General features: G+C 47.7%; 1 protein-coding gene across 1 annotated transcript; it reads right to left on the reverse strand.

The window, feature by feature from the left end:
- Positions 1–7,549: 7,549 nt before the first annotated feature.
- On the reverse strand, positions 7,550–8,904 carry LOC138816346 (olfactory receptor 9S13-like). The gene has a single exon (XM_070006090.1). It carries the CDS (start codon positions 8,902–8,904, stop codon positions 7,951–7,953), a length of 954 nt encoding a protein of 317 aa, XP_069862191.1. The 3' UTR covers positions 7,550–7,950.
- Between the last annotated feature and the right edge of the window lie 8,059 nt (positions 8,905–16,963).

Here is a 16,963-nt window from a genome sequence, read left to right on the forward strand (position 1 = left end):
GGCGCTGGGCAGGGACGGCTGGAGAGAGGAGGGGAGGCAGGAGGGGAGGGGCCGCAGGCGCACGGTCACGGGTCACATGTGGCACAGAGAGGACGCACACTCTGCCCACTTAGGAGGTCACCTCTCACCCACCCCTCCAGCAGAGTCCACACTGACCCGAGCAGAGGTCACAGGTGTCCGTCCCTGTCTTTGTTGAGCTTGCCCTGTGCAGGACGGGGGGCAAAGCATTGGTCCCTGTGCTTCTGTCAGTGTTGGACCCTCCCGCCTCCCGGCCTGCCTCTGCCCTGCTCTCCTCTCAAGAAGCTCCCGAGGTCCTGCGCCCATCCGCACCTCCTGGCTTGGTCTGGCTCGGTCACCAGCCCAAGGCTGGTCAGAGGACCGCTCCCTCCCAGGCCTCGGTTCAGGCGAGTTAACGCTGCTGGGCTCGGCCCCTCTCAGGGCCCAGCCCTCCCTCTGCTCGCATGGGGTCTGTCTGTGTCCCTCGCAGGATGAGAACGCCACATGGGCACCTGTGCCATGGATGGTTCACTACGTCCGGCTCCTGGCCTCTGTGTGGATGTCAGGGCCCCCACCAACGGCTGGACATTGTCAGAGGTAGGGAGAAGACGGTGTTAGACTTCGGAAGACTCGTGGCGAGGCGCCCAGGCCTCCAGTCCACTCTCTGCCAGCTCTGTCCCTGGGCCACCCAGGGCTTGGAGGACTTAAAAGCTTTCGCTGTTTCCCATTTGACCATCGGATGTGTCCGTCACCCAGCTTCCTCTGGCCGGCTCTCCTCTCTCTCTTCCCCATCTGTGTCACAGCAAACCCACCATCAAGTCCCCGACATGGACTGGCTGAAACCCTGGGGTCACCAGGAAGCTGTGGGGTTGGGGAGCCTGTCTGGGAGGGCGGCGGCGGTGTGCACTCTGGGGGCCTTGCGGGGCCCTGGCTGGGCACCCAGGTGTCGCACCCTGTGTACCTCCACTCTCCCCTTCACGTAGGGGCTGGTGTCAGCTGATGCCTGAGGCGCCCAGGCCTCCCACCATGCACTGAGCTGTGTGCCCACATGGTGGCGCTGTGTTTGCATGATTGACCTCCATCTCGAAAGGCCATGGAAGGTTGCAGTACTGACCAGAGACCACGTGGATGTCTGCTGCTTGCTGAGGACACCGGACACCCTCAGACATCAGTGGAACAAGCGGCTGGCTCTGTGCTCAGGCAGATCCCTACTGAGGGAAGCATGGTGGCTGTGCTCCCTGGGGGATGTGGCTCCCGTGTCCCTGCCCCCGCTGCGGTCTGAGCAGGAGCCTGCCGCCACCCACCAGCTCCTCACATCAGCCGCGCAGCCCAGAGTCACCGCTTCGTTTGGAAAGGGCCTCCCTATTGGTTTCTGCCGGGGTCCAGGCTGGGCTGAGGCTAGGGCTGGCCAGAACAGGAGAAAGTCAGCACCTCACATGCTAGGGCAAGTCCTGAGTGCTTCCCGATACGCAGCCCTGCCGCCCTCACCTAGCTGGTCTTCCTCTACCCCCTGCTGCCCTGACTGCTCACGCAAGGCCCTTACCTTTCCCAGCGGTCAAGGCCACGTAGACAGCACGTGCTGTCCCAGGGACTCTGTGCTGCTGAGTTGGGGGCGGTGAAGTTGCCGGGGTGGATGTGGAGAGCTCCTTCCCCCTCTGCGGATTGGGGCCGAGCCGGGGTGAGCGGCTGTGGTGTGGGGGACGCTGGAGGACAGCTTCTGCCCGCAGTGGCTGCTGGGTATTTGTGAGTAGGGCAGGTGCTGGCTGTCTCCTCCCGCCCTGCCAGCGGGGCAGTGTGGATGTTCCTGCCCTGGGCCCCGGCACAGGAAGCTTCCCTGCCCCTGGCACGGCTGGGACTTGTGACCAATTAGGGAGGTGCGGGGCCTCCCGCTCCCTGGGCTTCAGATTCAGTGCCGTGGCCAAGTTTGCCTTCATCCCCACCTCTCCTCGCGGGTTGGCAGGAGGCCCGCGTTCATTAGGGACCCCTGAAGGGACAATCAGGAGATCCCAGTGTTCCTCATTAGAGCGGGGTGCACTCCTGGGCACAGCCCCGCCCTCCCGCACATGCTGGCGGAAAGCTTTCCTGAGGGAGGCAGCAGAGTGACCGCTCTCCCCCAGGCCGCCCGAAGACCTGCTCCGTGTAGCCTGCGGTGGGCACGTCCTTAGCGTAGCCTCTGCCAGCGCACCTCCTGTTGGGGCAGGCTGGTGGTGTAGCCTCCTGTTAGGAGTCCTCCTGCCAGTCGGAGTATCCCCTGCTTTGTGTGGCCTCCACCAGACTGTGTGACCAGCAGATGGACCTGCACAGCACACCAACTCCACCCAAAGCCCACCGTTCCCACGCGGGCTACCCACCGTGGCAGTGTCATGCATGGAAGGATCCTTTCAATGCAGATGGCCTCAGTGTTCTAGAATCCTCCCTCCCTATCTGGGCACCCTGGTCACCAGCCCTCTGATTTGCATTTTCCAGAATGCCAGCCAGCGGGGCTGTTCGGTGTGCGACCTCTGGCCTCCAGCTTCTCTCACACACAGACATGATGTAACTTTCCTCCACGCTGGTCTGCAGTCTGGGTGGACCACAAAGCATGTGTCCGTACATCAGCTGAGGGCCAGGGTGGCTGCTTCCAACACACAGCGACATCCAAGGAGCTACTGTCAGTATCCACCTGTGAGCTGTGGATAGGTGAACTATTTAATTTAGTATGGTGAAATCTAGAAAGCGTGATTACTGGTCACAGGCTAGGAATGTGCTCAATTTGGAAAGTATTGACCTGGCCACCTGACAAGGTCACTTTTGAGTTGGCGTTATCACTTCATTCCACACAAACAAGCATGATGAGATGTCTTGCTTTATGCCTCAGATGGCTTTTTTTTGACACCATTATTCCTGTAAATGAAAGAGGAATAAGTATTGTTGCATATTACTTTACAAAGTAAATATTGCTCTAACCAAAAGCAGAAAAGTAATCATAGAAAATTATATATATATACACTATATATTACACACATATGATACATATTATATAATATACATGTTTATATATACATGTTTATATATACATGAAACAGCACATCAGATCCATCAGTGTAAAAGTAATTATACATTATGAGTAAATGGAATTAATTCTAAGGTTACTAGGAAAAATTCAACACAGAAAAATCAATGTATTGTACCTTGAAAAGTCAATAATCATATCATTAATATTAGATGGGGCTATTGACCAAACTCAACTCTGTTACATAATAAAATATCTTGGCAAATCAGGCACAGAGGAGACACTTTACTGATCTGAATAAAAAGCACCTACACCAAACATGCAACCAGCCTCACAGTTCATGAGGAAGACTGAATATCTCCTCTCTAAAGCCAGAAACAATCTGCTCTCCTCAATCTTGACAGCACTGGAATCTGTAGCCATTGCAATACATTAAGAAAATAAATTTAGCATACATTTTAGAAAGAAAGAAAATAACTCCATGTGCAGAAAGATGATTGTCCACAAAGAGAATCCTCTGTACCCCCAGATACTTTACAAAATCAGTAAGTTCTCAAGATATAAGATTATAAAGCCAACACAAAAACCAGTTTCATTCCTGTATGTTGTAGCTCATGCACAGACCACATGAATATATGCATAGAATACATGCTTGCATGTATAGATTGCATGTATAGAATACATGAATGCATTTATAGAATACTGTGTAGATTTATACACAGAGTTCTATTTTAATAATATTATTTTACTGATTGTGAAATGTACTTTAGTTTTGAGCAATGTTACTGTGGTGATGGTGAAATTTAGTCAGTTTAGTCAGTTTTTTCCTTTGATAGGAACTGGCTGAAATCTGCATTATTATTATTGGGATTGTTTTCTATAGATATATGTGTATGAATGTATGTAAAGCAAAGATCTTCACTTTTGCCTTCTCTCATCCTGAGTCTAGGAAGATGGAGGCCATATCTGCAGACCTCAGTCCTGAGAGTAGACTTACCAGAGCAACAGAGGGAGCTCCTACCCCTGATTATAGGAGCTCCCTCATCGGCCTCAGAACTCCACCCAGTCTTTATTTTGGGGGGGGGGTGTTCTGGTTGTGGGGCTTGAACTCTGGGCCTGGGCGCTGTCCCTCAGCTCTTCAGCTCAAGGCTAGCGCACTACCACTTGAGCCACAGCACCACTTCTGGCTTTTTTCTTTTTGCTTATGTGGTGCTGAGGAATCGAACCCAGGGCCTCATGCATGCAAAGCAAGCGCTCTACCACTGAGCCACCTTCCCAGCCCGACCACCCAGTCTTTTGATGACAGAAGTACATTCTTTGTGGGGTCAAGGCCACTCACAGCCAAGTTTGTTCCCATCGACGCAGGGCACACTCAGCAAGTGTGCAATGTGGGCTGAAGGATTGTTCTACACAGTCTCTTTGGCAGTGTCGGTATGTGGGCTACAAGAGACAAATGTGACACAGGAGACCTCATGATCTGCGAGGAGCCACCAAGAGATGACGGTGATGCTAAGGCTCTGCCTCTCCGTGGGCTGGTGGTGTGTTAATTCTATAGTATTAGTATTGTGTTGTGAACTTTTGCAAAAGATGGTCTATGAAGCCAGATATCTTCTGTCCTTGAGGAAACGGTTTGAACAGTATGCTGTGATGGACATGTGTGTTTACATTACATCTATCAGCAGACACAGAAATGGATAAGACAAAAGTGAGGGGTATGAAGACACTGTGTTTGTGGTTAGTGGAGTAGAACCAGCATTTGGGTAAGATTGATGAAAATACTATGTTGCTTCAACAATAAGCAATGTGGTATAACACACAAGAAAAAGGAAAACAAACTGATCATCTTCATTAATAAAAGCATTTCACAAAATTCAACAGCTAGGCACTGGTGGCTCATGCTTGTAATCTTACAACTCAGGATGCTGACCCTGATGGTTGCAGTTCAAAGCCAACCTGGGAAGGGAAGTCCATGAGACTCTCATCTCCAATTAACCACCAAAAAGCAAGAAGTGAAGCTGTGGCTTAGGTGGTGAGTGCTAGCCTTGATCTCAGAATGTCAGGGATAGCACTGAGGCCTTGTGTTCAAACCCCAGGACCAGAAATAATGAACATTCAACATACTGTGAATAAAAGGAAGTCACTACAACATAATAAAAACCACAGGTGAAACCTGTGTAAGGAGGGACTAACCACTTCTCCTCAACATCAGAGACAAGGCAGTGAGGCTTCATTTCTATTTTACTAGTGCCAGAAGTCCCAACAAGAATAATTGGACAAAGGAATTGATGCATCCAAATGGAAAGGAAGAAGCACAATCATCCTTTGTTTCAGAAATGATCTTACATGTAGCAGATTCCACAAAAACTAGCAACACAAATATACACATTCAGCAAATAATAGGGTACAACAACATACAAAACCCATTACACTGTTATACATCAATAATGAACAACACAAAAATTATTAGGAAATAAGTTCCTACTTCAGTCAACTTAAAAGAATAAAGCATTTTATAACACACTTGTTCTGCAAGAAGAAGTGCTTGCACACTAAGAACTGCAAAACATTTCTGTGAGAAATGGAAGATCTAAATAAGTGAAATAGGTGTGTATGTGTTCTTGGATCAGAAGACTTAGTATCATATCTGAAGTCAATATTAGCCAGAATATCTCTCAGACTCAATGCAATCTCATGATATCCTTTTGTAAAAACAAACAAGAACACTCTACCCTAAAATTTATATTACATCTCAAAGAACCTCAGACAGCCATCAAATCTTGAAAAGGAAGAAGAAAGGAAGAAATAAATGGAAGTCTCACAGGTAATGATTCTAGATCACATTGGAAAGGTATAGCAGTCAAAGCACTGTGGTACTGGCATTAAGAGTGATATGTAGTTCAATGAAAGAGAGAGTCAGTGCTGAGAGAGAGCAGAAATCTCTCTGTGTAGAGTCGGCGGATTTTGACGAGGGGGCTACCTGGGGAAGAGCAATTCTTCAACAGGTGGTGCTGAGCAAACTAAATAATCTGAGTACAAGTAAATGTGGTTAGGACTTTTGGACACTATGAAAAAAGAATTTATTCCAAATTGATTGAACTCTTAAGCTAACTAAACCTGAAACTGTGAAATTTCTGAGAAGAGCTTTGGGGAAAGCTTCATTATAGCATTTGGCAAAATTTTGGGGATATGACATCAAAAAGCATAGATAAAAAATGAATAGAAACAATTCAAAGTGTTAACTTAGACTCAAAACCTTTGGGACAAGAAAGGAGAAATAAGCCATGCAGCTCATCCTGTGGAGGGTAGGAAATCCTCACGTTTGGTATGGGGTTACTATGCGGATTATATCAGTATTTCTTACCAAAGAGCAAGCAAGGAAAGAATCAGACAAAACCAACAACCCAAATAAAAATATATGTGAAGGAGTTGATAAAAGACTTCTCTGAGTGATCCACAACTGTTCAACAAACATGAGAAATAGGTTCAACACCATGAATTGCTTGTGAAATCCTTAGGGGAATGCAGCTCCCACCCCTCCGGGAATCCACTCTCTCCATCACAAATACAACGACAAGGAGGGCATCGCCTGCACTGGGACATGTAGGCCGTAGGGCTCTGTTGGTGGGATGGTAGGTACTTAGTGTGGCCACCGTGGACATTTTCATGTGATCACCTGGGCATACATGCCAAAGTGTTGAGAATATGATTTTGTCTGAAAAGATTTTTTTAGTGTAGCCTTGAGATGGGACATAGGGCTTTGCTCACCAAGGCCACGGCCCCACAGGCCCATCCAGGAGTAGGGTTTTGAAGAGCCTGAAGTGTGGGTCACAGGGTTTGCTGGGTTTTAAATGCCCTTTCTTCTAGAGTATTGAAGAGTTTCTGTTCCATCTATTCCTGATACATCAGGATTGATTCTTTAACATGAGAAGGACGAGCTGATTCTGATTTGTACTGTTCATTCTACAGAATTAAGTTAATGATAAAAGTTTAGAATTTATCTTGTATACGACTTTGGGTCAACAGTAACATACCCCTCTATCAAACCACCCATGGAATGACAGAAAACTGTAGTTGGAGGGAGGGAGAGAGAGAGGGAGAGAGAGAGAGAGGGAAAGAGAAAGGCAGAGGGAGAGAGAGGGAGGGAGGGAGAGGGAGAGAGAGAGGGAGGGAGAGAGAGGGAGAGAGAGGGAGAGGGAGAGAGAGAAAGAGGGGGGAGATTTAAAGCACTAGTGAAAGTTTTAAATCTTGGCTGAGATCATTCACAGACGCCAGGTGCATCTCTGCACACCTCCGTGAGCACAGAGATCCCTGGCCTAGGAGCCTCAGAAGCCCACAGCAAGCACCCTGAGCTGCCCCCTGGAGGGAGTCAGCACCACGGACAGCGGGAAGCCAAGGAAGCAGTGAACACAGGAGGAAGCATGTACCAACCCAGAGGACTGGGCCCCTGTAAGCATGGGCCGTGACCGCAGCCTCTCAGGCCCCTTTGTACTATGCTCAGGGGATAATTTCCCAATCATGTTGACGTTACACCCAGCAGTGCAGGAAAGGGGTGTGGCCAAGGCTAATGCGTGGCCCTTGCTGGGAGATATGGCATTGGTTCCAAACTGACTCAAAAAGACTTAATTTTCTGCAGAGTGAAGAAATTTGAATTAACTCTTTCTTGACACCATTAGTTTTCTGGTGCCAAAAAACAAAAACCAAAAACCAATCCTTGTTCACATTAAGTAAATGCCTTCCTTCCCTTCCCACAGCATGCTTGCATAAAGTACCAAATAGATGTAGCCAAGGATGGGTGATTGGATGGACAAAGACAAGAGAGTCAGAAGAAGGCAAGATGGCAATTGATGAGAAAGCAATCAGGGAGGAAAGACGCAGGGACTATGGCCTTAAGAATAAACACTGTCTCTGTTGCAGTCCTTGGCTCCATATTCATGATGCCATCTTTTGTGGGTCAGCCTCTGTCACGCGGCTGTGTGTCTGCGTCCCTGCCTCTTCAGAGCATCCTTCACATCCCGATTCCGCAGACTGTAGATCAGGGGGTTGAGCATGGGGATGATGAGGGTGTAGAAGGTGGACACCACCTTGCCCTGCTCTGTGGACCGCACGGCGCCTGGCTGGCCGTACGTGGCAAAGCCAGTTCCATAAAACAGAGACACGGCTGCCAGGTGGGAGCCGCAGGTGGAGAAGGCCTTGTACCTCCCAGAGCCAGAGCTCATCCTGAGGATGGTCACCGTGATGTAGCCATAGGAGACCAGGATCACTAAAGTTGCTCCCAGGAGGATGAAGCCACAGATGGCAAACATGACCAGCTCATTGAGCGCCGTGCTGACACACGCAAGCCTGAGCAGAGGCGGCACATCGCAGAAGAAGTGGTCGATGTGGTTGGACCTGCAGAAGGGCAGGCGGAAGGTGAGGCTGGTCTCTACCATGGAGTTGAGGCAGCCTCCAAAATAGGTGCCCAGCACCAGGCGGGCACAGGTGGCTGGGCCCATGGCCACAGGGTACCGCAGCGGGCTGCAGATGGCCATGAAGCGGTCATAGGCCATCACAGCCAGCAGTAAAGCCTCAGTGGTTCCAAGTAAAGAGAAGAAAAACAACTGCGTGGCGCAGCCGGCGAAGCTGATGGCCTTGGAGGAGGAGAAGAAGTTGGCGATGGCGTTGGGGGCGATGGCGGAGGAGTAGCAGAGGTCGAGGAAGGACAGGTTCTTGAGGAAGAAGTACATGGGGGAGTGCAGGCGGGCGTCCAGGGTGATGAGCACGATCATGGTGAGGTTGCCCAGCACGGTCACCAGGTACAGGGCCAGGAAGACGGCGAAGAGCAGGGCCTGGGTCCCCAGCCCGCCCCGGAAGCCCTCCAGCACGAAGCCCCACACGGGCGCTGCTGCGGAGAGGTTTCCATTCCCATGGGCTGGCATGGCGCTGGGCAGGGACGGCTGGAGAGGACGGTGGTGGTGGATGGAGCAGGTCACAGTCTCGGGGGCACAGGGCCCTGGCATGAAGGACCCTGCTCACATACTGCTCGCTGGCCGCAGGGCCCCAGCTGCTGGTCGTCCATCCAGATGAGCTCTCTGTGGTCTGAGGGGCCACTTCCTGCAGTTACCTAATTCACGAGCGTGTGCCGAGTGGTCCTGTGCGGAGAACTGAGCTATGTTCTGGAATGCAATGAGGCGTCCAGTGCTGAGTGACTGTGGACAGCTCACGAGGTCTCCATGCCTCCTCTAAGACCCTGTTCTCCCCTCCCCTGACTTCTGGTTGGTGCTCTGGATATCTCTGTCTCCGGTGTCCTCTCCCGTCCTTCCCAAGCCAGCTCTACTCACAGACTCATGAAATGGCGGGAGGACACCCTGGCTGCCAGGTCCTGGGACCGGCAAGGACACCACATGCAGGCTGGACATGGAGCAGGCACGAGGCCTCCCCACCGAGCCGCACCTCCTTCCTTCCCTGCAGTGGGAGACCCCAGCCGGCTCCTCCCACTGGATCTGACCACAGAGGTCTCCAACCAGCCACGCTCCCTGCTTCCACTAGATGACAGGGCTTCTTGCCAGTGTCCATTAGCTGGACAGATTTCAGGAAAGCAACAGTCAGACCCAGGCTGAGGTTCAGCAGACGGAGCACACTGTCCCCGCCATCTCTGCTCCTGTTCTGCAGAACATTTGGGGATTTAAAAGTTTTTATTTCCCATTTAAAAACCCGCCTCGGTGGCTGTCCTGTGCCCACCCCTCCCCGCCCCCCCCCCCCCGTTCCAGAGCCTTTCCCTTCCCTGTCTTTTTCACTGCCAGACCACATAGCAATGTCTGCCCCGGGCTGCCCCTGCCGGCCTGGCCATGAGGAGGCAGGAGTCCAGTGCAGGGAGCCTGGCTGCAACAGTGGAGTCTGCTCTGAACATGCAGCCCCGATGCCCCTGGGCACTCGGTCTTCTATTCTGACAACCTTGAAGGAAACATACTAACCTCAGCTTCATCAGGTGATGGTCAGGACTGGCCCACGGCCACGCAGCCAGGCAATGGTCAAGACTGGCCCACGCAGCCAGGCGATGGTCAGGACTGGCCCACGGCCACGCAGCCAGCGCTTGATGTCCCCGTCCTCGTGCAGCCGAGCCTGAGGTGCACTGGACACTGAGGCGGGTGTGAGGGCTCCTGTCCCCCCTGCAGGCCCTCTCTGGCTCCCGTGTGGTGGTGTGAGGAGGGCAGGCAGACCCAGGCTCTCGGTGAGCATCTGAGCGTGCCGGCGGTCAGTGGACCCTGAGTGTTTGTCAAGAGAAGGTGTGTCTCTCGTCTCGCCTCTCCTGTTCTGTCAATCAGGCAGCATGTGGATTTCCTGTAGTTAGGGTCACTCTGCTCAGGAGAATTCTCTGCACCTGACAGCTGGGACTCCTGGCCTCCAATGGCCAATTAGGAAGGCTCCCGGCCTCTGCATCCACTGGGACATTTTCCTCTTTGGCTCTGGAAGCTGTGGTGCTGTGGCCAATCTCCTCTCTGCCATTCCCTCTCAGGGCTCACACAGGAAGGCTGCATCCCACGGGAGACCCAGCCAGTGCTGCTCATTAAAGCAGTCCCCTGCTCTAGAGGTGGGGGCCGGAGTGACCTCCTGGTCCACCTGCCCTGGTTGGTGTGAGGTCAGGGGGATCTCTTACCATGATCATTGCCCACAGGTCACCAAGGCTGCAGACCCTTGTTCTGGATGCCCAAATACATCATTAATTACCTTGCTTTCCTTGAGACAGTCTCACTATGCACCCGAGGCTGACCTTGAACTCACCAGACCTGCCTCAGACCCCTGGGGGCTTTGAATTCAGTCTTGTGCCTCCATGTCTAGCTCCACTGAGTCCTTTGTGGCTGAAATGCCCACAACGTCTCCACCCTTCACCCGGCAGTCCAGGCTTCTTTCTTGTACTGAGCTGGGACACACACAAGAATGGTGTGATTCTGCTGGCAGCCCTGCAGGTTAGAGTCCCGAGATGCACCAGAGAGTATTAACAGTCAGGAAACCTCATTTTGATAAACCTTTCTACTCTTCTCAGAAGCACAGTGTATTTTCTCCACATACATGGGACAATGTGGACTCTGTTTCCTCCACCAAGGGTTATTCTCCATTCTTACATTGGTACCTGTAGGCAAATGGTGTCTGATTATAATGAACACATCCATATCTCTTAGTGATGTGGTGCATCACAGTTATTGATATGACTATGCCAAACCATCCTTGAATTCCAGGGGTAAAGCCCCCTGTGTAGTGTGTGATTCTTTCAGTGTACTGTTGAATTAGGCTTGCTTGAATTTTAACTATTTTTACATCCCTCTTCAGAGACATTGGCCTATATTTACCTTGTCCTATAGTCTTCATATACAATTTTGTTTTCTGGATAATTGAGGTCTTATAAAATAAAATATGGGCCGGGTGCTGGTGGCTCACGCATGTAATCCTAGCTACTCAGGAGGCTGAGATCTGAGGATTGGGGTTCAAAGCCAGCCCAGGCAGGAAAGTATGTAAGACTCTTATCTCCAATAAACCACTAGAAAACCAGAAGTGGCGCTGTGGCTCAAGTGGTCGAGTGTTTGCCTTGAGCTGAAGAGTGCAGGGACAGCGCCCAAGCCTAGAGTTCAAGCCCCACAACCGACCAAAAAAAAAAACAAAAACAAAAAATAAAATAAAATAAAATACAGGGGCTTGAACTCAAGGCCTCAGCTCACTCAGCTTGGTTGTTTACAGCTGGCTTCCTAGCACTTGTTCCAGGCTTGCAACCTGTCTCATTGCTGGTTGATTGGAGATGGACTCTAGGAGACGTTCCTGCCTGGGCTGGATTTGGACTACAGTCCTCCAGATGTCAGCCTCCAGAGTTAAAAACACTGGCCTCTTTACCTTCTCAGAGGAGTTTTAGAAGGGTCACCCTAAACAATAATCAAAGGAAGATTCTCCAGAAAATAATGATATGTTTTGCTGTTGTTGCAATTGGAATATTTTTGCACAGAAAACTGAGTGTTCATGGAGGCTGAGGTTTTCAAATGTGACAAAGGTATTAAGTAAGATATTTCAGAGCAATAGCTTCGGCTCCAAGGATTAATAGCCAGGGTGGTGCTGGTCAAAGGGGGAATGGAAGTAAGGTGGCAGTGGACTCTGTACACGTGATGCTCTTCCCAGTGTCGGCTCATGCTTGTGCCATTCCCTCCTTCATAACATATCTGATTCATTCATTTTCTGGGCCAGAGCTGGACAGAAGTGACTGCTTTGATTCTGACTTCCTTAACAGAATAATTAATGCTTATTTTTTTAATTTTTGTAGAATTCAATTATGAAGCCATCTGGTTCTTTACTCTCAAGCTCCTTATTGTTCTGTGATTTTCTTTCTCATCATGATTCAATCTTTGTAGGTATATTCTTCTGGAAATGATCCATTGTATTTCTGTGGTGTTAGCTATAGTATCTCTTTATTTCCAGTTATTTAAAAAAACAATAAGTGACTTTATTATTTTCATTTGGTCTAATGCACACTAATGTTATAGAGCATTCTTTCTGTTAAATAGACTTTTATCAGTTTTTCTCAGTTGCTTGTCCCTGCAGGGTGTGTGGTATAAGGACATGTGTGGGACCTGGATTCTCCACTCGCCTGCTGTGTCTGCACTGAGAGGGCATTTGGCCTCTTAACCTGTTTCTTTACATGTAAGTAAGAATGCACGTATAAGATCTTCAGTTGTTATGAGGCATTAGTATAACCTTTGTAGCTATTCTATGAGGCCCTGTGATAGAAAAGACATAAAGAGTCAAACATTAAAGCATATCTAAGAGTGGGGATAGCAATATCTTGATTCCAATTGTATTTGTCTTCTCTCTCTCTCTCTCTTTTTTGGGGGGGCCCGGTCGTGGGACCTGAACTCTGGGTTTGGGTGCTGTCCCTCAGCTCTTCAGCGCAAGGCTAGCGCTCTATCACTTGAGCCACAGAGCCACTTCCAGCTTTTTTCTTTTTGCTTATGTGGTGCTGAGGAATCGAACCCAAGGCCTCATGCATGCAAGGCAAGCGCTCTACCACTGAGCCATCTTCCCAGCCCCTTGTCTTCTCTTTTGTCTTAGTATAGCTGAAGATTTTCTATTTCATTTCCCTTTTCAAAATCAACCCTTTAGTTGATGTTTTCCTATCATTTTTCTCTTCCTTATTTCAGGTTGTTATTTTTTTCTGTACACTAGCTTACAGCTTGAACTGGTTTTGCTTTTTTAGATCCTTGTGGCACAAAGCTAGATTGTTTGAGACTGTAGGATTTTTTCTTAATATAAGCATTTATTTTTATAAAGCTCCATTATAACTTTTTGTTGCATCCTGAAGGTTTCAATATATTGTGTTTTCATTTTTGTCTTAAGGCATTTTTGAAATTTTCTTTAGATTTCTTTTTTGGTCCAATCGGGTTGTGCAAGATTGTGCTGGTTAGTTTCCATGTAGTTGTGAATTTCCAAGTTTGCTACTATTGCTGATTTCTAGTTTAACACCACTGCTTCTGCAAAGTACCGGGAATGTGATCCCAATCTCTCTCCTGGAGGATGCACTGAGTTTGAAGTAATGTGTCTGCTGCTGTGGGATGGATCTATACTTGTAGGTATATTTGAACTACAGCCTACTTCCAGTCTGGTGTTTTCACAGTCATTTTCTGTGTAGATGTTGAAAGTGGGGTATTGTAGTCAGCTATTATTAGCAATAGGTTCTATGCCTCCCTCCATCTTTGCCCATGGTTGCTTTACATATTTAGGTATTTGGGACTAGATGTATGCACGTTTATAATTGACACATTCTCTTGATGACTGATTCTTTAATTGAGGCATAATGATGTTCTTTATGTCTTGTTCCAGTTTTGTAGCATGCGTTCTATTTTACCTAAATACAACTACCCCTAATCTCTTTCACTTGCCATTAACATGCAGTATTTTTTCCATTCCTTTACTTTCAGCTTTTCTGGGTAATTTATAGGTTATGTGAGTCTCTTTGGACAAACTGTGATTAGGTCTAATTTATCTTATCCATTCAGCTACTCCACAGCATTTAGTGATACTAACTTTACATTTTTCTGCATTTTGTTGTTTGTAGCTCCTTTATTCTTTTTTTGGAGGGGGGGTCTGGTCGTGGGGCCTGAACTCTGGGCCTGGGTGCTGTCCCTCAGCTTTTCAGCTCAAGGCTAGCACTCTACCACTTGAGCCACAGCACTACTTCCGGGTTTTTTCTTTTTTGCTTATGTGGTGCTGAGGAATCGAACCCAGGGCCTCATGCATGCAAGGCAAGCACTCTACCACTGAGCCACTTTCCCAGCCTTCCTTTATTCTTTTTTTATGCCACAATTTCTACCCTCCTATGCCAGGTAAAGTATCGTTGGATGGAAGGTTTTCTTTCAGCATTTAGATAATGTCATCCACTCTCTTCTGGCCTGTAAGGATTGTTCTGAGAAATCCATAGTAGTTCTATGGAGATTTTGTGGTGTGTGAGGAGTCTCTTTTCTCTAGCTGCTTTCAAGAGTCAATGTCAGTCTTTAATGTTTAGCAATTTGGTTATAGTCTATTTTTGTTTGGGGAAATTTGAATTTCATGTATTTTGGGGAGTTTTAAAGCCACATTTTGTTCAAATAAGTTTTATCCTCTCTATTAGCCAGCTTTTTTGATGTGAGAAATGCCTGAAATGAACAACATAAAGGTTTTATCCCATAGTTTCAGAGGCTTCATTTCACAGTCCATTGATCCTACTGATAGGTGGCCCAGGGTGAGGCAAAACATGATGGTGAGAGGCAGGAAGCCCCTTACTTCACAGCAGACAGGAAACAGAAGCACAGGGTGGAGGAGACATAACCTTCAAAGGAAATTCCACTGACCTTCTTCCTCCAACTGGCTATTCCTGCCTCTTTCCTGGGATAAAACACACTTAATCAGATTGTTTGGATAAATCTCACATAATCATACTGTATAGCTCTATACATTGTCAAATTTGAATTGCTGGTATTACACTGAGGATCTTTGGTTATGAGGTAGAGAAATGGAGATAAAGATATATTCATATAATATAGATATATCTTTTTATATATCCATCTACATTTAGGTATATATCTCTATCTCTATCTTATCTATCTAGGCAGGACTTAGGATTGAACTTAGGCCTTGTACTTACATGGTAGGTGCTCTACCACTTGAACAACAATTCAGCTGCTTTTCCCATTGATTATTCTCTAGGTAGGATCTCACTTTATGCCCAGGCCATCCTCCTACTTTTACATCCCCACATAGCTGGAATAACCATCATATACTACTGCCTCAGCTATTGCCCTTTGAGATCTGTCTTCTGTCTTTCCATAGATGTATGATGATGTTTCCAATGGTTATACCTTTCAATAGGAGCTATGGCAGATTTATTTTTCCTTTCAAGATGTGTTCCTTCTCTTTGTCCTTATTTTTCCAGCACTTCTTTGTATGTGCTTTCCTAAGATTGTGCACCTTATTGTTATTCCATTTGTTGAGTTTTACAAAGCTCTGGTCAAGTGGGGGTGATGTTGGCTTTATAAATTAAGTCAAATAATGAGGATATCCACCCTTCTTGTCCATGGTGGTGTTCTCTACTTACCAGGCTCCACTTCTGCTCACCAATGACATTTACAAATTCATTTTTTCCTAAATTGCATGGGAAAGTGTGTATTTTAAAATGTACTCTTAGAAAAATTACAAGGTTTACCACCACCCAGGACAGCAAGCTATCCTCAATAGCCAACAGCCACTCAGGGGAGAGCCCCAGTGGGAGCAAAGCAGGGATGGAAGACAAAAGCTACATCCAAGGGTTGCTGGAGGCAATGACTCAAGAAATAAAGTGAGAAATAGATCAGAAATTGAAATAGCACAAGGATGAACTATCAAAAGAGATACAGGATATCAAACAAAAGATGCATGCAAAAATAGAAGGTGCGAGAGAGTCCTGGACGAAGGAGCCAGACGCAGCAGGCGAGCGGATTCTACTCAACACCAGCAAGAACCGACAAGGAGCGGACATCTTCATCCTGCTGTTTGCAGACCAGAGACGACCCAGAATCCAAGACTCGACGTGAGTAGAAGCCCGACGTCCTCACTCCTTCTCAGGGAGCAGAGGAGGGAAGGCCACCCCTCCCCTCCCAGCACCGGTGATCTCCATCTTGGATACAGACAAAGCTCGGAGGAGCTGCCAGCTCCAACCCAGGCCTTGGAATAAAACGAGTCATTTAGCAGGTCACAAGAACTTAATGGCGAAGTGACCTGCCAGACTCTGCTCCATCCAGGGAAAAGTCACCCAGCTCAGGCACCAGCCATTGGAGTGGCTTTCCTCACTGGGTAACCAGAGCTAGAGGCTGCCCCTCCTTCTAGCAGCCTCAACAATCAATTGAAAAACAGAAACCCTGAGAACGGCTCCAGGCTGGGCTCTGTGAGTTTTTTTCACAAAATAGTCCCAGGAAAAAGCTACTGATTGTTGAAAGGCCTCAACTCTACCCAGAACCTAGCCTCACCACTGCATCCCCCCCTTTTGTGATTCTCAAAGCAGATCACCCTCCCAGTAAACTAATCTGGGAGGGGGATCTCAAAATCTTGGGTAAAGCAGAGCATTTTTCTGCCTGTTCGAACAAACTGACTTAAGAAACCAATCAAGCCACAGGACCTCAAGCTGACCAGAGACTCCAACAAGAGGCTGGTTACAGACAAAAGGGAGATACAGGATTCTTCCCACCCCTCCCAAAAAAAATAAAAAAATAAAATCAAAGAACTTTTTTTTTTCTTCCTCTTCTTTTCTTTTTTTTTTTTTGGTACCATATATATATATATATTAATTTTTTTCCTTTTCTAAAAATTTTATTAATCTTTAATTTTTGCCTTTTTTGAAAAAATAATTGTTTTCCAGTAACTTTTTTTTCCTCTTATAATTTTTATTTTAGGAACACATGAATGTGTGTTTTCCTTTCTTTTCTTGTCTTCTTTCTCTTTTTCTTTCTTTCT

The sequence above is a fragment of the Dipodomys merriami genome, unplaced genomic scaffold, assembly GCF_024711535.1.
Source record: "Dipodomys merriami isolate MVZ:Mamm:240054 unplaced genomic scaffold, mDipMer1.0.p SCAF_1, whole genome shotgun sequence".
NCBI classification, from domain to species: Eukaryota; Metazoa; Chordata; class Mammalia; order Rodentia; family Heteromyidae; genus Dipodomys; species Dipodomys merriami.

Bases quoted from the DNA above. Each gene is read 5' to 3' on its own strand.
- LOC138816346 (XM_070006090.1), bottom strand. From the start codon at position 8,904: ATGCCAGCCCATGGGAATGGAAACCTCTCCGCAGCAGCGCCCGTGTGG.